The 26,357-nt window shown below is 41.9% G+C and overlaps 1 protein-coding gene across 3 annotated transcripts in view; it reads right to left on the reverse strand.

Moving 5' to 3' along the window:
* The window catches only part of CPVL (carboxypeptidase vitellogenic like), a 126,813-nt gene that overhangs the window by 75,789 nt on the left and 24,667 nt on the right, over positions 1–26,357 (reverse strand). For all 3 annotated transcript variants that reach the window (XM_025464486.3, XM_025464490.3, XM_025464489.3), the window contains exons 3-7: positions 25,276–25,394; positions 10,489–10,603; positions 9,269–9,327; positions 7,528–7,607; positions 1,785–1,851 (exon numbers count right to left, since the gene is read on the reverse strand). In XM_025464486.3, coding sequence (XP_025320271.1) covers positions 1,785–1,851; positions 7,528–7,607; positions 9,269–9,327; positions 10,489–10,603; positions 25,276–25,394 — 440 coding nt within the window. The remainder of the gene's footprint in view (positions 1–1,784; positions 1,852–7,527; positions 7,608–9,268; positions 9,328–10,488; positions 10,604–25,275; positions 25,395–26,357) is intronic.

Raw genomic sequence — 26,357 nt, forward strand, 5'->3', positions numbered from 1 at the left:
ACGATTTCCCATTATTTTGGACTTTATTCTATATTAGATATAGATCATCTACATGATCTGCCTGCCTCTCTCATTTCAGATCTTTCTACAGTGGCTCCATGCTTTCCCTTGAGCACACCAAGTCTGTCTCCAACTCAGAGTCTTTGCATTTGCTATTCCTCCTTCCAGGAAAGCTCTTCTCCAAGATAACTGTAGCTATAGCTCCACTAACTCACTCACTAAACTACATGTACTACACTCAGTGTTCTCTCTGATTGCCCCCTTATCAAAGAGCCTTTCTCTGACAGTCTTATGCAGAATAGCACCCCCACCACTCTGCAACCCTCATCTGCTTTATCTGTTTTCATGCTTGATGTATAGTGCATTTTTATTTCTTCATTTATCATTGCCTTTACCTGTACAATGTAGGAATGTAAGAAATTGCCCTGTTTTGTTCATGGTTGTATAACTAGCACCTAGGGATTCTTGTGTTCTCAAAATATTGGCTGCTATACATTTTTAAAATAACCTTAAATTTAAATGGATGAAAAAAGCAAACACTAAAATTGAAGTCAACCTATGCAAGTGAACCTAACTGCATAATAAATTATAACATAGTCGCCCTAGGAAAAAAAATAGAATTCTTAAAACTTTTAAAGATGGTACTTTTAAACCTGTAATGAAATATAGTCTAAGGATATAAGTAATTACAGTAAAAAAATATTGAAAGTAAGTTGGAGGTTTCCTTGCTGGTAATGGTACTGATGTAGTAATTTAAAATCATTTTGCATATATTGTAGGATTCAGCCAAGAGGTAAATACACTGATGCTGTTGGGAAACACAGTCCATAATGTGGGAGAAGGGGTATACAAACACAGAATGGGGAAAGGAAAAAAGAAACTTGTGATGTTGAATTAGATTTATGGGTAGCAGTTTGGAGTCATTCTGTTCCTCAGTTCTGCCTACAGAGAAAGTCTAAAAGAAATGGCATCCCAATAGCAATGAGCATACTTAGTGCTCAGATCTTGGTTTTAAATACCATCTCCCATTAAAAGGAGCCAGGGTTCCTTGAAGAAATGACTGATTCCAGGGTTAGGGCAGGGAGACCAAAGGACAATCCTAGAGCATAGATTTGTGCCAAAAAGCAATGAAATGCTCAAAGACTAATTGAGCCTTGTCAAAAAGACACAAAGCCCAGTTTGAAAAGGCTCCCCCACCTAGTATGGAAAATATGAATATTAAAAATAATAATGGCAAAAAAATTTAACATATCAAACAGAAATGACAAACTATGAGTCCACAGTGATATTTTTAAAAGTAAATAATAGAGAAGAGGAGGGAAAGATTTTTCTCTATAGAAGAATACCAGGTGATTTCTATAGGAAGACAGATTCCCCCCAAAATCACCATTTTTAAAGACTCCAGCAGAATAACTGATTCAGACAGGAATCATCAATGAGTGCTAAAACTATTGGGTGACAGATTTGGGGGGAACAGATTTTCACTTGGTCTCACATTATTTATTAATTTCAAAAGGAAAGGAGTACCTTTCCAATGGTGAGACCTGGCAGTTAGCACCTGGACCAAGTGACCAAGTTTAGCATTGCCAATAATGAGGTCAACAGATATTATGTGCCTCTTGATGGGATACAAATGTTTTCACTGAATCTAAGCATTGAGGAAAGAATCAGACAAATTCAGAAAATGGGATATTCTACAGACCGAATGAATGAATCACCATGTCATGACGTTTTTCAGTCCTGAAGATGTTGGAAGCACACGAGAATACATAACTTCAACTTACCTCCCCAGTGGCATAAAAGTCATTGTCTTTATATTCAGGAAACAGCAGGAAAAATTGAACTAATGCACTGCAAAAAGAACAACAATAAAAAAATCAAATGGCATCAGAAGAGCTTAATGCTCCCACTCTGCTACCAAATCTATAGGTTTGACATATAGGTTTGACATTTGAAGTAAGATGCTATTAGGCTGTGAGCTCCTACAGGCATTATATTCAAAGTGTTACGTATGTAACATTCCACACTGGGGATGGTCAGAAAATAATTGTGGGCATACTTTATGAGATTAATAAGTTGAGTCAACACCCTGGGCAGATTTCCAAATCTCTGGGTTTCCAACATGGACCATCTAGCTGTTGAGGAGACCCTTGAGCAAAGTGATACAACCTTTCACCTACTCTTATAGTAATTCTTGGAGGAAGTTCCCCAAACCTTATGACCCCATTAGCCTGGGTTTGTGGTGAAGTAATGAGAACCTTACTGGCTTACCAACCTCTTCCTGTGGGGAAGCCTGAACATTTCCAATGGGGTTCCCTAAATTTCAGCATTTTAATAACCAAAGAACAAAAAAGCTGTAAAGTGGCCATAGTCTACAAGAAAACCATCGAATGACCAGATATGGAAGTAACTGTACAGTGGCATCTAGGCTCAAAAACAAATCACACTAAAGAATGCCAATAGACACTTGAATGAGTTCTGCTGAAATAGATTTCAGCGGACTCAAGGAAGTATTTCATAATAAGCAAGAAAAGGGTAGATCATGGAATGATTCTCTATTTGACCAAAATCTTTCAAAAAGGAAACAAAACTTGTGAAACTCAGAGGCTCTATGAGCGTGCTGGCCCAGATTGCATTGTCTGAGAAACGAAGCAGCGCTTTTGTTCCAGCTTCCTGCCGAGGGACTAAAAGCCATGAACTATCCAGCGAAGATGAAAGGCAAGGAGGCCCTGCAAAACCAGGAGGAGGAGAAAGTTCAAGGGTTACAGGGAGCAAAACTGGGACATTACAACCACTGCAATTCTGGCTGTACTTAGTTTTCAAAGGCTCCATAAAAATCCACCATTAAGGACCACTGTAGAGTTCTGGTTATTTCTGTATTTATTATTTATAGTAACTAAAGTCTTTGTAGCAACTAAATCTGGGAGGCCGCACTATATAGCTTCCATGTTTGTGCTAGCAATAAGCTGGCTTTAGCATAGAGATAAAAATAGGAGTTTATTTTCCACTCTTCCCTCTCCAGCCTTCAGGCTAAAAACTACTACTCTGTCTCTCTTCCTGCTAGTTGGACTAGCAATAGACAATTTAATATAGTAAATCTCAATTAAGCCTTCTGCTTTAGCTTAAAGCTTATTTCCTTAGAGAATCTGGTAAAGTTGTCAGGGTTGCCAGATTTAGCAAGTAAAAAAAATACAAGACGTCCAATTAAACTCAAACTTCAGATAAACAACAAATAATGGTTTAGTGTAACTATGACCCAAATACTACATGGGACATACTTAGAGTAAAAAAAGTATTCCTTATTTATCTGAAATTAATATTTAACTGTATTCTGTATTTCATCTGGCAATCTTAGTCCAAGGAGCTAACCTCTCAGGTGGCTTCTAGCTTGAAAATGTCAGGATTTTCTCGCTGAAGTTTCCAAGTCAAGGCCCCACTGGAGGAAGTTATAGTTTTAATTTCACAAGAACATCAGAACAAACATTCAGCTAATCATAGCAAGCTCTTGGTAGGTCTTTTTTTTTTTTTTTTATGATAGTCACACAGAGAGAGAGAGAGAGAGAGGCAGAGACATAGGCAGAGGGAGAAGCAGGCTCCATGCACCGGGAGCCCGACGTGGGACTCGATCCGGGTCTCCAGGATCGCGCCCTGGGCCAAAGGCAGGCGCCAAACTGCTGCGCCACCCAGGGATCCCTTGGTAGGTCTTTCTTAAATGAGAGTGAAGAATGAAAAAAATAAATTTAGTAAAAGTTAGATACACATAGGCCACCCATGCTTTAGTCCACTGTGTATGATTCTTATTCCATGGCAAGAGTTTGCTTAAAAATATAATCTAGAATCATACCTACATAAAGTTTCAAATTTTAGAAGCAGAGCTGCAAACATATGTAATACATAATACACACACACTTACACACACACACACACACACACACGTCCTTGTGAATGCACTCCATACATTTTTTTGAAAAAGATTTTATTTATTAATGAGAGAGAAAAGAGAGAGAGAGAGAGAGAGGCAGAGACTCAGGCAGAGGGAGAAGCAGGCTCCATGCAGGGAGCCTGATTCAGGACTTGATCCCAGGTCTCCAGGATCAGGCCCTGGGCTGAAGGTGGTGCTAAACCGCTGAGCCACCCGGGCTGCCCAACACTCCACGCATTTATCCAAGCACAAGAGCTAGATGTCCCAGGAAGCATGCTTCTGCCAGATGATTCCATTTGGCAACCTTGCTAGCATTGTGCTAAGGGCCTTATCTAATAACTAGAATTTTAGTTAAAGGCCACCTGGTGGCAGAAAGTTGCATTAAAGGACATCAGGAAGAATCGGAGCTTGCGAAGGACAATGACAAGGAAGAAATTATTGCTCAGATAAATTTTGCAAAAAGGAAAGTTGGTGAGTTCAGGGCACAGAGGGTAGATGGAAATGATAATGCACCAGAGAATCTGGTGAGTTCGAATGGGGTCACAGGAATGATAAATACAAGATGTTCAAAAGAATCCAGGCTAAAATAAGGCCTATGGGCAGCCATCCTCCCCATTCATTCCACACCCAGGAAGGCCAGGCCAGGATCTGCTCTGTCCATGCCAATCACACAGTGTTCTCATTTAATATATGAAACCTATTTCATGGTCATTGTTATGAAGTTTTGTTTAGCAATTGATATTATTTCCTATACCAACTAACAGGTGGAATAGAATAATACTATCATTTCCGTCTGCTGCTAACAAACTAACTTGAGGCATGCTACCAGACTGGCTACTAGACGGTAAGCACCAGAGCAAGGACTTCAGGGCTCCTTGACTGATCTATCACCTGCACCAGAAACAGTGTCTGGCATATAGCAGGCAATTGATAAATAGTGGCAGAAGGAGAATGGCACTAGATAGCATATTCTAAATCAGTTAATAAATGTATTATTTTTTAGTACATTTATTTATTTTTATTACTTAAACCAGAGGGGCATTAAGGCTCAATAGCATGTTCCAAATACCCCCAAAATTGAATATTTAAATATGTTGTTAGTAAAAACAACAAAAAAAGGGCAGCCCCAATGGCTTAGCGGTTTAGCACTGCCTTCAGACCAGGGCGTGATCCTGGAGACCCGGGATTGAGTCCCACGTCAGGCTCCCTGCATGGAGCCTGCTTCTCCCTCTGCCTGTGTCTCTGCCTCTCTCTCTCTCTCTGTTTCTAATAAATAAATAAAAATGTTGAAAAAAAAGAAAAAAAGTTTTACTTCCAAACACAAAGAAAAGCAGCCTACGTTGTGAATGTCAAATGCCTCGTTAAGAGTCTACTCCTTACAGCCATGGACTTTTACTAGTCAAAAGGAATAGGATTTTCAGGGGGGTGGGGGGAAGAAAAGAAAATGGAAAGAAAATAAAAAAGAAGAAAAAAGCTAGGGAGAGAAAAAGAAGGTCCACTCTTTAAACCTGTAGTAACCCATTTATAGGTTTCAAAGTGACCTTCTTATTCCAAACACCCATCTGGAGAGCTGGAGAGAAGAATGTAGTCACAAAGGGAAACAAATAGTGTAAACTATAAAGGAAACAGCTGAAATCAGTTTTCTGCACTACCCTTGATTAGCTATTTTCCAGTTCTAAGAGCCTGAAGCAAAAAGAACTAAAACAGCTATAAACAATGGATGCTTTGAAATAGGTTCTCTTTACATGTCATGCAAGAGGAGATGTACCACATGTCAGCAGTAAATATCCACATGGAAGGTCAATGGGAAGTTGGGACCATCTTTGGGGGAGGGGAACGAGTGACAGAAAAGGAATGGCAGGGTTGCATGCTCTGGCTTAGAGGGCACTGATGCATTTCTCCACGACAGAACCTCCGCCCTCTGGGTGTTTGCTAGTTAAACAACTGAGCTTGTTTAGATTTAAACCAAAAGACGGTCAGAGGGGGTAGAGAGGCATAGGGGGAGAGGTAGGTTTTCTATCTGTAAAATGAGAACACACAGTCACCGCTCACGGTGCTTGAGTAAACTTGTAAGGACAGCCATCACAATTATATCTCTATAGGGGAAGAAGAGGTGCCTGAGCTTGGGCTGGAGAAGGGGGATTCCTGTGGAAATCTGGCTAATATGCTCCCCAGGACTCACTGAACCTGGAAGCACAAGTGTGGGGTCTTAGCTATCCCCCTGGTAAACTGAATGGAAGTGTTAAAATAATGGGACACAGAACAAATAAAGTGCAGAAAACAGCAGCCATATTGTTTTCTGGGTCAGCAAAGAAGAGAGAGAGAAATATCTCTGGAAGAAAGGCCGGAAGCTCCTCTTTCCTCTGTTCCCCCAGCCATCTGCCTTAGGGAGAAAGAAAAATAAAACGGAAAACTTCTGTCAGAGATCAAAACACTCTGACTTCTATTAGATTTACTTTCACTTTAGGGATGGGTTGGGTTTGCTCACCATGCAGAAGGAGTGTTTGCTGCAACCCGGCAATAGGGAAACTGGTTAACTCTTTCAAGCCACTAGGATTCTTTGAGAAAATTATTATGATGCATAATGTGGGGCCCGAATGACCTCAAAGAATTCAGGGCTTGATCTCTAGTAATAATTTACAGACTGGAAAAAATGTGACCAAATAAGAACGGTCACTTACTTAAAAAAAAAAAAAAAAAAAGTACTAAAAATAGCTATAACAAATATGAGTAAGGAAAAAAAATTATATGTACACTGTTTGACCAGGCTTACAACTTTACATTTTCCTTCCATTTTTTTCTTCTTTTTAGTAAAAGATTAACTTTGTGAGACGAAATAAAAAATAAGAGACTAGTAACAATCTGAGCATGGGAATCATGAATGGAAAGAAAGGGGAGAAAGAAAAGAAACAAGCAAGCATCTAAGAAGATGTTTCCAAGCAAATGCAAAGTTAAAATGCAATGCTGGAAAGAAAGCAAAATCCTCTCAGGCATCTGGCTGAAAAGTTTGAAAATCATCTTTGGTGGAATTATTCTGCTCTGTTTCTATTGTTTCTTAAAGGCTATTTTTATAAGATTACAATCATGCCTTAGGATTCCGGCCTTCCTTGTCATTTTCCCTGCTGCCCAGTTTCACAATTTTCAGTGATAAGAAAACAAAGGGGAAAATAAACCAAATGTGCACACGCATGTATGTGGATGTGAACTCCTCATGTAGAAGTATTCTTTTTTAAAAAAATTTTATTAATTTATTCATGAGAGACCCAGAGAGAAAGAGAGAGAGGCAGAGACACAGGCAGAGAGAGAAGCAGGCTCCATGCAGGGAGCCCGATGTGGGACTCGATCCTGGGACTCCAGGATCACACCCTGGGCCAAAGACGGTGCTAAACCACTGAGCCACTGGGGCTGCCTTAGAAGTGTTCTTAAAATGCTTAAAAAAAAAAAAAAAAAAAAAAAGAAGAAGAAGAAGAAGTGTTCTTAAAATGTCTTTAAGAATGAAATCACGAGGGCCTATCAGTAATAGTTATACTATTGGATGAATCTCCCTATTGAAACAGAAAAACATTTGGTCTGAAGAAAGCCAAGAGGAAGCCTGGTCCTTTTACCTGTATAAATTCCGTGCCACATCATCCTCGTTGACTGCATATCCCTGGGGGCTGGTGGTAAAACTGAAGCCTGTGCCCACCTGAAGGTGAAATAAATAAGCAGGTGTAAACACAGAGAAGCACATGCCCTGGATCCGGCAGGGAGCTACCACACCAGAAGGAAATCAACCTTATTCCAAAGGCCAAGCCTCTGACCTCAGATTTCTCCTCTACCCCACGTACATTTAGCCATCCTCACAAAAGGATACTGCATTTCACCTTTTTCCTCTCCTCTCCTCCAAACCCAAATACAATATCAGCATAGGGGTCCCTGGGTGCTCATTGGCTGAGCATCCAACTCTTGGTTTCAGCTCCGGCTGTGATCTCAGGGTCGTGAGATGGAGACCAGTATCAGGTTCCTCGCTCAGGAACCTGATAATAAGGTCAAGTCTGCTTGGGATGCTCTCTCTCTACCTCTCCCTCTGCTTCTCATCACCCCTCTTGTGCTCTTTCTCTCTCTCTCTCTTAAAAAAAAAAAAAAAAATCAGCACAAAGCTCTGTCCTGAGGTCAGGGAGTGAGCTTTCTTGATTCCAGAGTGGGGACCCTGTCAGATGTTGATTTAAGGGGAAGGAATTCACCTTTCCTGGCCCCCATAGCAGTATCAGAAGACCCAAAGTTATCTCCTCTCTGAAACCTGGAGAGTGTATTGCTCTGTTCTGACAAGAAGGAACTCTCTAGGCTGGAGAGAAAAAGTGTGTGTGTGTGTGTGTGTGTGTGTGTGTGTGTGTTTTGCTTTTTCATTTGTGAGGAATATGGCCACTAAGCCCCTTCACCTTCAGTTAGGTAGGTTTGAAAAGAAAGATTAGTTTTAAACTAATATTTCCTTATGCCTAGAGATTCATAGACAAATAAGCTATAAAATTAAGAAGCTAGCAATTTAGTTTGTGTCAATAATTTCTGAAAGGGATGCACCTCAACCAGGCCTAAGTATTTTTGCTTTTGTTTTTGTTTTCCCCAAACACACAAGGGAACAAGGACATTTCATTCAGGTCATGCACATAAATATGTAATTATAAACTAGGAAAGAGGATGGTTGACAAAACTTGGTGGGAAAGGCAGGAATGAGTATGTTCAACTCCTTTTATCCCTATTTATGTTTCCTCTTTGAACCATCCGGAAAGTGAGAGAAATCAAAGAAATTAGTTAGGGATTAAAGATACTCCTGATCAACAGAAGCTTATCCTAAAGTTACTCTTTTATTTTGTTGTTTACTGGACTCCATTTCAGAAGAACATCCCAAAAAGAATTCCACTTTTTGTTCCTAGATGAGGCTCACTGTGATAAATGAAGGAGACCGGTTTTGACTTTTTAAACCTAGAACTCTGTTAAAAAGATTAGGAATTCTAATACTACATAATAACACAGGGTATTATATCATCAGTGGAAAGAAACTAATCCCTTACCCTAGATGCTGTAAATCACTGAACAGGACATTTCATAAGATTAAAAATGAGAGAAGGAGACAAAGTAGCAAGCAAAATTCCCAAACTTGGATTTAATGATACATGTTAGAAAAGCTAAATCTCGAGTGTGTTTTTGAACAGATTGAATTTTATTTTTATTTATTTATGTTTTGAATTCTATTTTAAAAAGCAAAAAGACTCTAAGTCTCTATTGCCCTTCCTCCCCTATTTCTTAAAAGTACTTTATAAAAAGAAAAAAGACAAGAAAGGCCCACAGTGACATTTGATAGATACTCACTGGATTATCAACGTAAAGCATGGAGAGTGTGGTGGTCCAAGGAAAGTCTCTGGCACGCACTAGTAAAACAGAGAAGAGGTTTGAGACTGGGTCTTTAACGAAATATCCCACCTAGGACCTAGGTCTGCTCAGGAGCCCAACAAGCCCACCTGTCCCCATCACATGAATGAACTCCTGGTATCCCTCTAACGTTGCTTCATACTTTCACAGTGGAGAACAGACACCAGTACCTTTTTCTTCTCCTCTCCTCTCCTTTACTTTTCCTGGACCCAGAGGGTTTCTACATCTAGAATGAAGTTTGAAAACAAGACCCCGTGCACCTGGTTCAACGAAAATATTCATCAACCACCTATAGGATAAACCCATCTGTCTGATCCAATCAACCATTCTTAACTATCTGGTCCTTCTGAATCCTTTTACCCCTAGCCAATGCTAAAGAGATCAACTCCAACAGAATTGGCATACATGCTTTTATTTTTTTATTTTTTAATTCAGAGAGAGAGAGAGGCAGAGACACAGGCAGAGGGAGAAGCAGGCTCCATGCAGGGAGCCCGATGTGGGACTCGATCCCGGGTCTCCGGGATCATACCCCGGGCTGCAGGCCGTGCTAAACTGCTGCGCCACCGGGGCTGCCCGGCATACGTGTTTTTATACCTGAGTCACAGAATAGTTCACCCTCCAAGTTCTGACCCAGGGAAAGTAAACAATCTCCCTTATCCCCTGAAAATGAGATGGAGGGAAACCAGGTTACAGCCAGGTATGGTTCCTCCTCTCCTTCCTCTGACCCAACCCCCCAACCCATAGCATCTCGCTTCCAAGATATCTGATCCTGCATGCAACTGAACCATAAAGTGTTCAGTTTGTGTGAATAATTAGGGATATGATTCCACCCATTAGTCTCATGCAAAAGGACTCGCCCAAATGGTAATAGATACCAACTGTTTTCCTAAGCCCAGATTGCTTGAGTCAGCAGCTGACTGCAAGAAAACAGCTTAGAACCTTTCACCCAAATTTCAAGGGGAGGAAGCAGCACAGCCAAGATGCTCACTATGGTGGCTCCTCCTTCTTGGATCGACATTGCCAGACAGCTATGTTTTTCTAATTGAAAACTATTAAGCTATTCCTTGTGGTTTCATGTACACTTTCAATTTTTTCCGGAGCAGATACAAGGTTCAGGTGAAAACTTCTCCATAGGAAGATAGAGTCCAAGCAGTACTTACAGGTCATGTTACTTGTGACAAAAAAAGGTCCATGTTCCACAAAGAGTCCAAACATGGATGAACCTCCTGGCCCTCCTTGCAGCCAGAGAACTACAGGAGCAATTGCTGGGTCTACCTAAAGGGACAGAGAAGCTAGTGACCACACAGAGTACTAAGCAAAAGAACACACTCAAGCTAACTTATCCTGATCCTGTGTCTTTTACTGCCTTGATGACATCTCATAAAGCCTTCCCAGACCTCAGTGACCGCTCCCCATGACAAGCAAAGTGCTGGTTGTCTCTTATCTTAAATTAGTATTTGCCTCACAATGCTAGTATCTATCTTGCTCAGTTCAGTCTTTCCCTGCCAATAGCCAAAAAACCCACTAAATATAGAAGCTTCGCCTCTGTATGCCCCCTACAAACCCAGCGCACTATGCCTAGGGCACGGTCATATTTTTTTTAGCTGTTTAAACTTGCGTTTGACCAACAGATTCCCAAAGACACATAGCAAAGAATTCACCCTCCTCGGTGACAGCTTGCCCAAACTACCTTTCTGATTTAATTCACTAAGAGGGTGTTCACAAGGACAACAGCAACTTTATCCACCACAAGGAAACTGAGAAGAAGCACACAGGCCCAGAGTGGTTTAGCCAATGCAAACAATAGCAACAAAACCCTAAACAAGGATGAATTGATTGGGGAGATAAGGAAGAGGTAAATGAGAAAAGGTCATTGGCAGGGGTGGGATGACAAAAAATGAGCTTCTGGCTGTAGAATCAATACCATCAACCTCAACGACAGAGGGGTCTTTACTTCTTTCATATCTCTTTACATATTTATTGAGCACCTCATATGTGTCAGGCACCATGCCGGAAGTAGCTACAAAGCAGGGCAGTGAGTGAAACAGCAACAACATCAACAAACCACTCTTCCAATTTACATTTTCATGGAAATGCAGACTGTAAGTAAGTAAAGGAATAAACCCAATGATTACAGAGTGTGTAAAGGAAATAAAAGTGATGTTAAGAGAGTGGGTGAGGGGGTGCCTGGGTGGCTCAGTAGCTTAAGTGTCTCCCTTCAGCTCAGGTCATGATCCTGGGGTCCTGGGATGGAGTCCAGCATTGGGCTCCCTGCTCAGTGGGGAGTCTGCTTCTCCCTCTGCCTCTGCTCTTCCCCCTGCTTGTGCTGTCTCTCTCTCAAATAAAGAAATAAAATCTTAAAACAAAAAGAGAAAGTGGGTGAGCGCAGAAAAGTATAGTGCTTCCTTTAAACCCAAGTGATCATAGGAAGGACTCTGAGATTCTGAGCTGAATAAGACCTAAGTTCTAGAACGATCCAGCCACGAGAGGAGCCAGGGAATGATGCCACAGACAGAAGAAAATGGTGGAGGAAAATATTTATGACAGAGAAGAGCTGGATGTAAGAGCTGTGAATGACAGGACATCTGGCCCTAAGTGAATCCTCCAGAGCTATCTGGAAAGAGCTCAAAGTGGCTCTGGGGAGGCTCACAGTTGGATGTGACAGTGAGTGTTCACTGGGGGTTGTGGCTCATTTGAGGTCGGTCAACTGGGCTCAGCAAGCAAGGATCTCATTATTACTTCAGCTCAGAATGAAATCCTGCAACCCCTTGCTTAGCCCAGTCACACAGAGACCAATGAGGATTTCGTTTAAAGGTCTGATTGGCCTGGCTATGTCTGTGTGGATGATGTGAGAAGGCTATGGGCAGAGGCAAGACTAACCCAAGGGGAGGTGATCTGAGGCACCACCACCAGGAACCCGGACGAAGAGCTGACCAGAGGGTTCTAACCGTGAGGACAGATGGGGGACAGGGATTTCTCTTCTCCAGTCATCAGAAGTCTGACATAGTCTTTTAGCAGCTTCAGAAAGGGGACAAGGGGACCTTGCAGAAAGAAAGGCGCTGGTAAGAACAGCTGTCAGCTGGTCATGAGCCTCTCTAGGAACAGGAGCCTCTCTAGGGACAGGAGCCTCTCTGTGGGTTTCCTTGGGGTCCACTCTCCAGCATCAAGGAATTAAATAAAACTTGTAAAGCCCTTGGAACAACACCTAATGTCTGATAGAGGCACAGTAAGTGTAAAGAATTATTATAATTAAAGAAACAGAAAAGGTAGGGGCCCAGAGTCAGGCTGAGAACTCAGATGAGCAGGGCTGTAACTCTTAAGAGTCAGCCCAGTATAACAGGTAAGTATGTGAGCTCCTGCCCCACATTGGATTCAAATCTGGGCTTTACTATCCACTAGCTGTGTGACTTTAAGCAAGCTGCCTAAGCTCCCGGAACCCCCGTTTCCCCATCTGTAAAACGGGAATCAATAATAGTACTTACATAAAAAAAAATAGTATCTATGCCATATAGTTGATAGAAGGACTAAAATTAATCTTCAAAAAGTCTAGTGAGTGGCATAGAGTACGTGTTCTGCTCATGTCAGCTATTGCTATATTAAAGAGACCCTAGGAGTTTATAGATGGTTTTAATGAAAATGATCCCTATATGAGAGAATAGGAAAAGTGGGTTGCTGGGTGTTTCTCCTTGCTCCTTTGGCTGATATCTTCCCTGGTTGGTTTCTCACTAACCTCTTGCCAGAAGTCCAAATGTCCATAAAGGAGTCAAGAGAACTAGGGTCTCGTCTTACAAGTTGAAGCAGGAACTATTAAAATCAAAGATGGCTTTCTAAGACTGCTGTAGGGACGTAGGGTGAGCCGTGACATTGGTAGCCACACAGATTCTGGTTCTACTTGGCCACAATACAGCTGTGTGATCTTGGCCCTCAGATCCTTCCAGCGCAGGTTCCTCATCAAATGGTAATAATGCCCACCTCCCAGGCATGAGAAAATGTATCATGAAATGATATTGCAAACTCTGCTGGACCGAATAAATAGAACCAGCTCTGCTCTAACCCTCTTGGCCCCAACTGAGGGTGTTTTGTATGAATAAGGGATATTTAGCTTTCCTCAGGCCCTCTAATTTGCTCTTTAATACCACTCAGCAAGACCACCTTCCATTTGTATTCACGCAGCAGGGGAGCATATCAGAGGTCGAGAAGCAATGCATCTCAGCCTCCCTGGGGATGTGACATACTGTGAGTCCACCCATTCCAGTGGATACCCAGCCCCCACTTCCTTCCTAATGTGCAGAGGCGCTTCTAGAAGCCACAGTGTGCTACATGTAAGCCAGCGGTTCTCAACCATGGCCACCCATTATGATAGCTTTATTAAAAAAAAAAAAAATGCAGTCTAGGCCCAAATCCCAGTGATTCCAACCCAAATGGTCTGGGGTGAGGCAGGCATGGACTTTTTTAAAAGTCCCCAGGTGGTTCTGATGTGAAGGCAGGGCTGAGAATCTGTGCAGGCAAAGGAAGTTTGTCCACTCTGGTGCCCAGGCCCTCTGGTCTCTGCCCTACCCTCCTCTAGCTTTTCATGTCCCTTCCTGTGATCTGGCACAATGATGGGACCTCTGGGCTCTCAGAAAAATAGCCTGACCCTGAGAGGCCACACTACAAAGTGAAGTCAAACACATTGGTGCCAAACATATTTATTATGCAACTTTGAAGTACAGGACACTGCATTCTTGGAATGCTTCAATAATAAGAGATCAGCATACACACCTCCAACCTCAGCTGACCTTGCTCCTCAAATGTACTTTCCTGAAGGAGGTGAATGAGCTCAACAACCCTCGAGGAAGCCCATGTTTAAAGAAAACTCCATGCACACATCTTTCTACCTTGATATGCCAACCAACCTATGAATTAATACTGCCCTTATCTGGGATGAAATGCAAAAGTCAGATGCTGGAAAATAAAAGTTTACATATTCAATGCTAAAATCCTAAGAGTAGGGAGACCTGGGTGGCTCAGTGGTTGAGCATCTGCCTTTGGCTCAGGGTGTGACCCTGAGGTCCTGAGATGAGTCCCACATCAGGTTCCCCACAGGGAGCCTGCTTCTCCCTCTGCCAGTGTCTCTGCCTCTCTCTGTGTGTCTGTCATGAATAAATAAATAAAATATTTATAAATAAATAAATAAATCCCAAGAGTTAGTTATATCACAGCGTGAAGACTTTTGTAATGTGATAGGACATCCTGATGTCACACATATAATAATTACATCAATCATAATGGCATAAAGCTATTGTGTGATAATTCATAGGGTGATCTATTTAGCTCTCAACTGTGAGAATGTAGCCCTCTCTCACTCTCCACACCAACTTAGGAAAGAAGAAAAGTAAATGAAGACATCCTGATCAGAACCACATTGCAAAACTTAAGAACAAATGAAGTAAGAAACAATTGCTTTAGGGGAGGTGGGTGGGGGGTGGGGTGACTGGGTGACGGGCATTGAGGGGGGCACTTGATGGGATGAGCACTGGGTGTTATTCTATATGTTGGCAAATTGAACACCAATAAAAAACACATTTATTTTAAAAAAAAAGGAAACAATTGCTTTAATTCATTTACAGATTTACAAAGGTCAGGACTTTTAAAGTATCTATTATTTTGAAACTATAATTTAAGACTGTACAGAACAAGAGGAAAAGGACATTTATTTTCGTCAAAAGTTTTAAAAATTTTCCTTAGAACTTGTTATGTTATTAAGAAAGCACTTACTCTTAACTAATATTTTAAAAAAATATTTAATATATGTATATATTTAATATATATTTAATATTTAAATATTTATGCATTTAAGTATTTTTTAATCCCCCTTACCCTACCAATCATGGTCCCTAGAGATGATTATGAAGATGTTTAATCTTCCAGATTTTTCTCTATGCCCCCCCAGCACACACATATATAAATATTTTGTAGACGTCACATATCCTTTGTGTGTAAATAATTTTTGTTTCTGAAAAGAGGATCAGAATGCATAGTATTCTATATTTGCTGTACTCACTTAACATGTTATGAAAATCTTTTCATAACAGTACATATGATCATTTAACCAAACAGTATGGCATTTTTTAATTCAACACAATGTATTAATGCATTTAACATACAGCATTGACAGACATTGTTCCAAGGCTGAGGATGCAGACCAGATCATGGACAGACAGGTAGGATACATAATGGTTAAGAGCATGGATTTTGGCACCAGACTGCCAAGGTTTGAATTCCAACTACTTTTTTTTTGAAGATTTTATTTATTTATTCATGAAAGACCCAGAGAGAGAGAGAGGCAGAGACACAGGCAGAGGGAGAAGCAGGCTCCATGCAGGGAACCCGACGTGGGGCTTGATCCCAGGACTCCAGGATCATGCCCTGGGCCGAAGGCAGGTGCTAAATCACTGAGCCACCCAGGGATCCCTCCAACTACTTTATTTTACAGCTGTGTGCCCTTGGGCAAGTTGCTTAACTACTCTGTGTCTCAGTGTCCTCTGCTTGAAAATAATAATAATAATGTTGATCTTATATGGTTGTGGTACAGATTCAAAGAGTTAATGTATGCACAGTACTTACAGCTGTGCCTGGCACATCTGTTTAAATGATAGCTCTGATTATTTCTCTGGTGAGGTGGGAAGACAGGTAATAAATAAGTAATGAAATAACTGGGTGATCTGAGAGAGCAATGGAAAGCCATTATATTGAGCTCTTAAAGAAAGTGTCTGCTGAGAGGCTAACATTTGAGCTAAGATCTGAAAGATGAGTAATCTCCTACTAATAAGCATTTATATATTTAATTTAAAAAGAAAATAAAATCTCTATTAATGACCTATAGGTATGAGTCGTGTGGTGTGAACTGATGATGAAGAAGGGACAAAGAAATTCTAAATATAAAGGAAAGGACAAAGGAGTTGTAAATATTTAAGTGAGAAGTTTCTCCACCAAAAGACGAGTGTGGGCACACAGGTCCCACAAACCTGCACCTTTTGTTGGTGAGCAAGAAACTAGGGTTTTGCCTCAAAAGCCCTTTAAATTCTTCTGGTGACCCCTGGTGGCTGATTCATGAACTTGGACACTCCTTCCTCAAGGGTTTGTTCCAGAATGAAAAGCCCAGAAGGAAACAGGTATCTATTTAGTTTTTTAGAATCTCTACAGATGGACGTTTTACAGTGTCTCACGTTAGCACATTCCAATATTTATTCATAACAATGGTGAAAAAAATCTACCTTCTGTCTAAATAGGTTATATTTGTTTGGTTTGACATTCTGTACATAAAGGATTCTTAGAAACACCAGTTTCTTCCTTTCTCCTTGTTTCGAAGTGAGCACACAAAAATACATGTGAACAGTAATGAAACCAAACTCTCCTGCCCTACTGCTCCCCACATGGACATGCCCTCCATGGATGGTGTCCTCTTATGCTATGAGTCTTCCTTTTCACCCCACTCCCCATCAAACCATACTCACCTTCCGTCTGTCCTCCTAGGCCCCCACTATATTTCCTGGTAGAGATAACCTCCTACTCAGGCTTTACATGTATCAACAAAGCAGTGAGTTCATATACTGGGGGGTGGGAGTGGTAATAAAAATTTGCCAATCTTGGTACTCTGAAGTAGCTTGATTGCATTTTATACACAGGACATATGGGAGTGACCCTAGGGAATCCTAGGTATCTCAGCAAGTATTAGAGCAGCATTGTCTGCCAATGCCCAGGGTACGTTCTAGCCACCCCATTCCTCCCACCCACCCCATAAGGAATACCATACTTTGTAAGTGAGAGCAGGAACCAAGCCACTAACAGACCCAAATCAATGGTACCGGTTAAGATGAGAAATGCAATTAGTAAATTAATTAAAGCTCACTTCACACTTCTACATGCAGAAGCTGATCATTTGCTTGGTTTAAGTAATGTATTCCATCTTAATTGAAGTCATTAGTACCCCAAGTAAATGTCTTGAAATTCCCCCACGTAGGTTTGAATGGACTCCCATCTTGCCACACAGACCCAAGTTCAGCTGATACTTCAGCTACTAGACTAATGGTTTAATCAAGGCAGGGTGTTGTTTTTTTTTTATTTATTTAAAGCAACTAGTTTTGTGACTAGAATTGTTAGCTAGCTAACTAGTAACATTTTTGTTTTACCCACACACTCTCAATATATATGAACTGCTCGCTTAAAACATTCTGTGCTGTTTGGAGGAATTTTACTTACAGTGGTTGGTGTTGACCTCTTACTAAATCTCCCTTTACTGTGATTGTTGCCTCTGCACCATCAATGGAAAACTAACTTCCTCAAACATATTTTTCTGTTTTGAGGCTTTCTTACGTCACTACCAAGCTTATGCTGACTCTCCTTGAGCTTTGAGTCATCTCATTAATCTGTGCCAACTTACACTCCGCAGAATCTTCTCTACCTTTCTCCTTCCGAGTACAAAGGCTCTCATTCCTTCATGAGAGCATTATGGCTTCTCTGTTGGTGTCTCCTGCCAGAAAGGTGGAATTTAGAATGAATGGGAGTATAGGGGTGGGTATCAGAGAAAAGCCTGACTTTCCCATTCTTGATGCAAACAAAGAAATGGCTGAAAAAGTTAGTCACTTTCTTCCTCCATTTTAATCAGGCACACAAAGGTTTCTGCAGTTCTAATATTTCTATGGATGGAATGATCTATAATGTATCATTTTCAGCTATTTTCTTCTTGTTTTGTCTCACCTACCTTCTATTCTTACAGACCTCTGATGCTTTAAATACAATAATAGCAAAGAGAAGATAAACAGTATAAGTCTGAAGACAATGTCTATGACATCCAAATCTTTGCTGTATGACTAATGGATTTGCAGCCTTCTGTGGCAGACATATTTTAAGAGATCTGTTTAGTCCACAACCCCTTCTCTAAGAACTGACCCTCCATTTATCAACAGAAAAGGCCCACTAGCCATGTTTATATCACATGAAACTACACTCTCAGCATTAGCTGACTGGATAAAGAAAGAACACCTGATCCAAAGTGGGCCGGTCACACCTGCCCCTAGCAGAAATGCTATTTGATCTCTGTTGATGGCATGATTCAAGGACAGGAAAAGGTGGAAACTGTAGGGTAGCCATTTTCTGCCAGATACGTGGAGAAACAAAGCATGTTAATCTGCCAAGAGAGAAGAATGAAGCACAGATGAGTGGTCCTATGGTCTTGGACAGAATAGGGCCGAGATAGAAAGATTGGCTGCCCTGGCTCCCAATGCCTTTCCAGTTGATCCCACTTTCTGCTCTTGATGTCTCTGGGTAGGAAAGAAGGATTTAGAATGGGTTGGCTAAGGGTGCCCAGGGGACTGAGTCAGTTAAACATCTGACTATTGATTTCAGCTCAGGTCATGATCTTAAGGTCATGAGATTGTGCCCCACATTGGGCTCTGCACTGGGTGTTGAGCCTGCTTGAGATTCTCTTTCCGTCTCCTACACCCACCCTCTGCCACACATTCTATCTAAAAAACTAAATACAAAAATAAATAAAGAATAGGTTGGCTATATTAGTTAAGGTCCAATCAGAAGACAGAAGCCATATAGTAATTTAAATTTTAAAATTTCCTATTTTTAAATTACTATTATTTTTTACATGAAAACATTGACCCTTAATTCTGTTACAAGTTCCAGTGTTGGCTCTGGTCCCCAACCACCATGGGTATCATATCCACCCACTGCTGGGCAAAAGTGGAACTGCAATGCCAGAGGGGTCTGCTTCCGCATGGGCCACATCCTCAGTGTTGGCCAAATACCAGCATGCTGGATTTGCTTCCTGTGTCCACCAAGGAAGAGGGAAATTTTAAAGAGATATTCATTATAACAGGGGATAACCATAAATATGTAAGGAGAACCATAAAGAATACCCTGAGCTGAGTGCCCATGGATGGACAAACTCATATGGTGAGGATGGGGCTCTTCCCAAGGCTTATGTCCCAAGGTGTAATGCTTACATCCCAAGGCTGTGGTCTAGACCTCACTAGAGAAAGGGTGATTGTACCCACTGGGTGGCTGAGAAGTTCACTGGGTTGCCTGGCTCATTACTGGCCAACAATCCATGGGCAAGCAGGAAGGGCCTCCAGGGAAAAGTGGTCTGTGGCTGGTGGGAGAGTCTACTGGTTTGAGGGTGGCACACCACCTGAGGTGCACAATATCCACACTGGGAGGGCTGTGAGAAACTAGCCATGGGTATAGGTAGTCAAGGCTGGTGGGGGGGCTACAGAGAGGTGGCTTAGGAAACTTAGGGGAACCTGCTCATTGAAAAGGCCTGGGATGTATGGTGTCCATGTTGAGGGAGCTGAGCCAGGTGGTCACTGAGCCAGAGCCAGGACTGTGAGCTTGCCGAGGGTCTTTGTGGTCTGGGAGCCCAGCTAGGGCAGGGCATTACTACTGGATGTCCTCACACATGCACTGCTGACAGACTGGACAAACAGGGCCAAGAGAAAGCAAAATGCAGGACAAGGAAATGGGAAGAAAAGCCAATGTCCTCTTGTAATGTCCCTCCAGCACCCTCTACTGACAAAGCTTAATATCATGTTTGCTACATAGGAAAAATGTTTATAGCTGTTACGGAGCAAGAAAAAGGATAGAATTGAAGCTAGTTCTAGTTGTCATAAGATACCATAGTCACAGCCCAAAAGTACATGACAAGAGGCTATAGTAGTTATCTAATGCTGTATAACATGTATCCAAAACTCAGTGGTTTGAGACAACATTTATTCTCCCATATGCTTTCTGTGGGCCAGGAATTTGGGGATATCTGGCTGGACAGTTCTGGCTCGGGGTCTCTCATGAAATTATAGTTCAGATATGAGCTGGGACTATAGTCATCTGATTTGGCTGGATGAACATCATCCAATGTTGGTGCTGACTGGTGAGTGAAGGACTCACTTCCTCTCCATACAGGTTTACCCACACGTGGTCGCTTTAATGTCCTCCCAATGGTAACTGGCTTCCCTCAGGGTGAGTGATCCAAGAGACCAAGGTGGAAGCAGCACCGCCCTTGAAAATAGCCTTGGACGTCACCCCCATCGCGTCTTCTATAGTGTATAAAGACCAGCCTTGATTCAATATGGCTGAGGACTGCAAAAAGCATGGCTATCAAGAAACAAAGGTCACTCTTGGAGTCTGACTACTTCACCCTCTCTCAGTCTTGGTGATTCCTCAATATGATAGTGAACTTCCTCAGTCACCAGACACTCAGATTCCAGGAATCCCAGCCACTCCCCTTGGCCAGGGGAGCACGATGGGGCCCTTAGTAAAGGGGTGTAGGCCTAACTCTAAATCTCTCTGGTTTGGACTCCATAATATTTGAGGCAAAAATCCAATAAATCATCTATCTTTGATATCTATAAGACAAATATAGGGTATCTTTCTCTAGTGGGAAGAATTCTAATTGTAAAAGTAATCACGTCACGCCTTATCTTCTCAAACAAGGAAAGCCTCATTCTTGCCTTATAATCTCTACCCAGTAGCAATAAATCCACACTCTTCACTGATGTTCAGCGACTTCCGATTTAGAATTGCCCCATTCCTGATCTCTTCTAACCTCCCACATTGCAACTGGTTTAGTTCTGCACAGTATTTGTGTTAATAAACAGGAAAACTAATAATGATAATGATGATGATAATGAAATAATAGCAATAGAAACTCTACTTACTACGTATCAGGCATCAGTCTAAGGCTTTCCCACATTCTTTCATTTGTTCCAAAACCGGTGTCAGGTAGGTATCATGATCCTCACATGTGGTGTATACAAACCAAGGTTTTGTACAAGCCTGACTAACTCAAGAACTGTCATGTTAATGCCTAGTCTAGCACCTTCCATGGCCAGTTTTCTCAGGATCAACATACGATGATCAAAAGAAAAGATTTCACCATCAGAGGCCTAGTTTTAAATTCAAAGTTCTGCAAATTTCTAGTTGGGCAACTTGGAGCTAATGATTTAATCTCTGTAATCCTCTTCATCTATTAAACAAGGATAATAATTGCTTTTTCGTGTGGTTATTGTAGGGATGTAATAAGAAAATGCACAGTGCTTAGCACATAGTCAATGTTCAATTAACAATAGTCATTATAATTATGACATTTTTATTGGCCTCATTACACTTTTTCTACCATGCCAAATGCCTATTATTCCTCTTGCATATTGCATCCCCACTGCACATCAATTTCCAGCTCTTGAATCCATTATGCACTGATTTGTATACAATAACAGAGAAGTCTCACAGAACTAACAGGAAGACAAAACTAATTTGAGAAACACCATCCTCCCCAAAATACTCAGAGGATATTACAAGTGTGGCATCCTTCCTGGATCTCTTATTTTCTCTACCTTCAATTTTTGTAGAGGGTCATTTCTCTCCTGAAGATAATATCAGCTGCTTCCCTGTGACAGGCAAGGAACTAATATTTCTGCCAAATGAAAGGTACTCTTCCCCTGTCTGGGTGATCACTGCTTCTCCTTCTCACATGCTTTATCTTCTTCACCCAAACTGGCCTGTTTCATAATTTACAGCCTGACTGGCTTGGCAAGAATGGTTACTTTGGGGCCTCGGATGCCAGCTGTGTGTGTGGGCTCCCCAGGTAAGGGGGGCTCAGAACAATCTATCCTGGCTGCCACTTGGTGACACTTGTCAGTGGTACCATCTTTCCATCCTGCTTGTTTCTCTCCTGAAGCTGAGCCTATCACTGCCAATAGAACACGCTGCACTCAAGCATCTTCTTTCCTGTTGTGGCGGCCTTGAGTTTATATCTCCTGAGATCATCTTAGAATAGGTTTAAGGCTATAGTCCTGGGCTCAAAAGAACATAATCTGGCCAGGGGACACAGAGGTAGATCTTCATTTAATTAAGGGGGGACACTAACAGCTCAGTCCCTGTTTAATGCAGTGGGGGTTCAGATGTCAGTCTGGCAATCAGGACAAGGTACAGAATCTAAGCCCATTTACCCAACTGGCTTTCCAGTCCCAGTGTACGACCTATGCTCTAGATGAAGCTGTACACCTGCTCAGAGGCAACCGAAGAAAGAAATGACTGAGTCTTTGTTTTGTTTTCATTTGACCACTTCGCTCACCATTAATTCCTGTTTTCATAAATCTGGATTATTACTATCAAAGATGCAAAATACAGAAGTCAATGGGGGAACTTCCTGGTATCAGAAACAGCCACTAAAGCAGAAGACGAAGTCAGAAGTGGGGTTTCTTGGGGTTAAGGGAGACAGAGACCTCAGGGGAAATGGAGGAACACCAAGCAGGATTAGAGGAACACGAAGCCATTTTAGGAAAGTTGACCCCACAGGCTACACTCCTCTCTTCAGGCTTGCATTCCAGCCCTCACCCAGGTGGGTGCATGGGACAACCCATCACCCCCACTTGTACCACTTTAGCTGGGAGAGGGGTTTCTTTCTGGTAAAAGGGATGTAGATCACTGTGGGGCCAGAAGCACCAGAAGCAGGACAGTGGCCTGTAGGCATGAACCATGGTTTCTCAAGCATGGTCCATCTGGTAATTCTACAACTTGTTGGCCTCTTCCAATTTATAAGTCAGAGTCTCTGGGGAGATTTGGAAATAATTCTTAAATACAATAAAATGTGGGAATTACTGAGAGAGAACATACTAAGAATCATAAATCTAGGCAAAATTTTCAAGTACCCATTTTGCACAGAATAATGGCCTTAAAAGTGTCCATGTCCAAATACCCAGATCCCATGAATAGGATGGTTAAGTCACACGGTAATTGGGAATTAAGGTAACTGATGGGATTAAGGTTGCTAGTCAACTGACCTGAAAATAGGGAGATTATCCTGGGTTATCCAGTGGGCCCAATGTAATCAAAAGGGTCCTTAAACATAAAAGAGGACAGCAGAAGACAAGAGCCAGAGAAGGTCATGTGACCACATGGAGTTGACCAGAGTGTCGCAATGGGAGAAGGATTCAGCCTCCTTGCCAATGCAGGCTATGAAGACAGAGGAAGGAGCAATGAAGCAAGGATTCTGAGCAGCCTCTAGAAAACACAAAAGGCAAGGAAACAGATGCCTGCTAAGAGTCTCCATTAGGACCACAGATCTGCCGACACCTTAATTTTAGCCCAGGAAGGCCTATGTCAGACTTCTGATCTACAGAACTGTGAAATAATAAGTTTGCATTGTTTAAACCACTAAGTCTGTGGTAATTTGTACAGCAGAAATAGAGAACTAATATAAAAGCTTTATGATAAATGCCTTTATTCAATGATATTAAAAGGCGTGATATTAAAAATGCACATATATAGCATGGTTTCTGAAAGGCATAAAGTTTAAGAGATTTCCAAGAACACACACCCAAAATTTCCACATGTTAGAATGAGGTCATATCGCATGAGGCTTAATTTTTTTTTTTTCTTTTTTTGCATGAGGCTTAATTTATACCAGTTCAGTCGTATTGGATATTTGGATGTCTCCCTCCATGCTTCTAAAGATCCATTCTCTACTCTGCTCTGTGCCCTGGTACACAGGCTGCTGAGGACTGGTCTCCCTCACCTCTGTTTCCCAGATGGGTTCCACCAATGGGAGGTAGCAGCAGGAGTCTGGAGGGCACTTGGGTGCCAACATTGCACCCAATGAGTTCTCTCCTTTGATTTTGTGCTCTAAGCACCTCACTTGCATACTCAACAGTAACACCAAGGAAAAAATAAAAAACTCTAGGGTCCAGCACAGTCTTCCCAGAGTAGGTGAGAGCCGGAAGACTACCATGAGCCCAGCCAAAGAGCGTCTGGAATACCTCACCAATTCTTACATGTTTCCTCCCATCAAACAACTATGTGGTCAACTATGTCACAGGCCATGGCTGGGAAGACAAATGAGAAGTTAAGAAAATACAACCCAATAGTACCAACAAAAGCAATTTAATTTGAAAAAAACTACCCTAGAGTAAACAAATTTCATATATGCAACGTTGCTATATGCAAATCACATGCAAATATAAATACAACCCTCCCTAGGGATAGCTTTTTCTTTGTTTTCTCTAGTTTCTAAACCAAATCCAATTTGGAAAGTAAAAATAGAAAATTATCCTGTGGTGGGATAAAATTTATTTGTAAATAAAATTTATTTATTTATCTCAACACCTCTACCAATACCGCCCCCCCCCCCCCCGACCCACAGTACCCATTAGCCTAAAGTGATTTGTTCATGCTGAAGAATTGTGTGACACTGCCATGCACTAAGTAAGATGGGTAAAGTACAAGAACATACCTGGCCGTGTGTGTGTGTGTGTGTGTGTGTGTGTGTGTGTGTGTGTCTGGGCCTGAGAAAGTGAGGGATCCGTCTTTTAGGAAGCCATCCTAGATCTGCAGTCCTCCCTACCTGTCCAGCAAAGACTCCCAAAATAAATTGTTCTCTCTCTTCTGTGGCCCCACAGAGTCCTACTCAGTGGCTCCTGGATGCATGAAGGGGTGAGTACAAAAATAATAATGAGCACTGCAAAGTCCGTGGATGGAGCAGCCATGGAAGTCCACAATGTATTAACTCTCGACGTGCATTACCTGTGTATTTGGGGAATCTTCCACTCCTTATCATCCATTGGCTCCCTACTGCCCATCCTTGCCCAAGATATTTTTAGAACAGAACAATGACAGAATGATTTATAAGAAGACTGTGGCAGGAAGAAGGTGATAATGTGAATATTCTGAATAAGGCTGCAAGGAATTTAAAAGTTGGACCTTCCCTGCAAACATTCGTTTCCTTCACATAAACAGGAACACCAGAGTCACTGGCACTTATTTTTAGAAAAAAAATCTAAAAGGTGCAAAAAAAATAAATAAATAAAATAACAGTCCCTTGTTTGTAGGCTAACATTTCTGCCCTGGGGCAGCATTCTCAGCTGGAGAGGGGTAGCGTCCTATTAGGGCACTCTTAGCAGGCCTACCTGAGCCGGGAAGAACCAGAAGAAGAGGTTGCTGTTGTAGGTTTTATTCACGGTGATGTAGCCAGCGTAACTCTTCACATTCAATCCTGAGAAAGCAGTGACCAAACTCTTTGTTTTTGCTGGCGGAAGAAAAAGTTTACCCAGGGATTAGAAAAAATAATACAGTGTGAGCCATCTCCCTCTTGGCCTGTCTTCTCCTTCCCAGGGGCCAGGTCTGGGATGGATGATCCAAAAGGCTACAGAGGATTGGCACAAAGGTACTTACTGTAGCAAATTCCAGCCTCTCCTGGTCAATGCCACATACTCAACATTTACAACTTAGCCAAGGACAAGTGACAGTTTTGACATTTTTTTGCGTGTGTGAACTATAAGATTTTTTTTTTTTTTTAAGAAAAAGAGAATAGCACCTATCCTCAGCTCCAGTCTGAAAAGTAAGCCGTGGTATTCGCATTTGGGTCCCTGGGAAGGCCAAAGCAGAAGTCACCCAGTTCCAAAAGGTGAGGCAGTTGCAAGAAAAACAACATAGCTAAGTAGCTCTTGGCCTCCGGAAGGCCTGTATCTCCACACTCTCATTATTATGAAAGCAAAAGGCCTGCCAGTTGCATTAAGGGAAATGGGCTGACGCATGTGGGCAGGGTGGGAGGCTGGGGAGGGTTGGGAGGGGCAGCCAGCGAGGCTAGGGGTGACCTCGTGGCTGCTCAGAGGAAGCCAAATAGGACAACAGGTTAGTTGTAGAGAGCAGAGGTCATGGCTTTTTATGGCACCAAAGGGCAGGAACATGGAGGGGGAAGAGGGGCTGCTCAGATGGCTTGAGAACGTCCAGGAGTAAATAGTACTATGAGGTGCAAATACTTTATTTATTTATTTATTTATTTATTTATTTATTTATTTATTTATTTTTAAGATTGTATTTATTTGTTGGAGAGAGAGAACATGTGAGTGGAAGAGCAAAGGGAGAAGGATAAGCAGACTCCATGCTGAGCACAGAGTCCCACAGATGGGGGGCTTGATCTTATGACCCCGGGATCAGGACCTGTGCCAAAACTGAACCCAAGAGTGGGATGCCCAACTGACCGAGCCAC

The sequence above is a fragment of the Canis lupus genome, chromosome 14, assembly GCF_003254725.2.
Source record: "Canis lupus dingo isolate Sandy chromosome 14, ASM325472v2, whole genome shotgun sequence".
NCBI classification, from domain to species: Eukaryota; Metazoa; Chordata; class Mammalia; order Carnivora; family Canidae; genus Canis; species Canis lupus.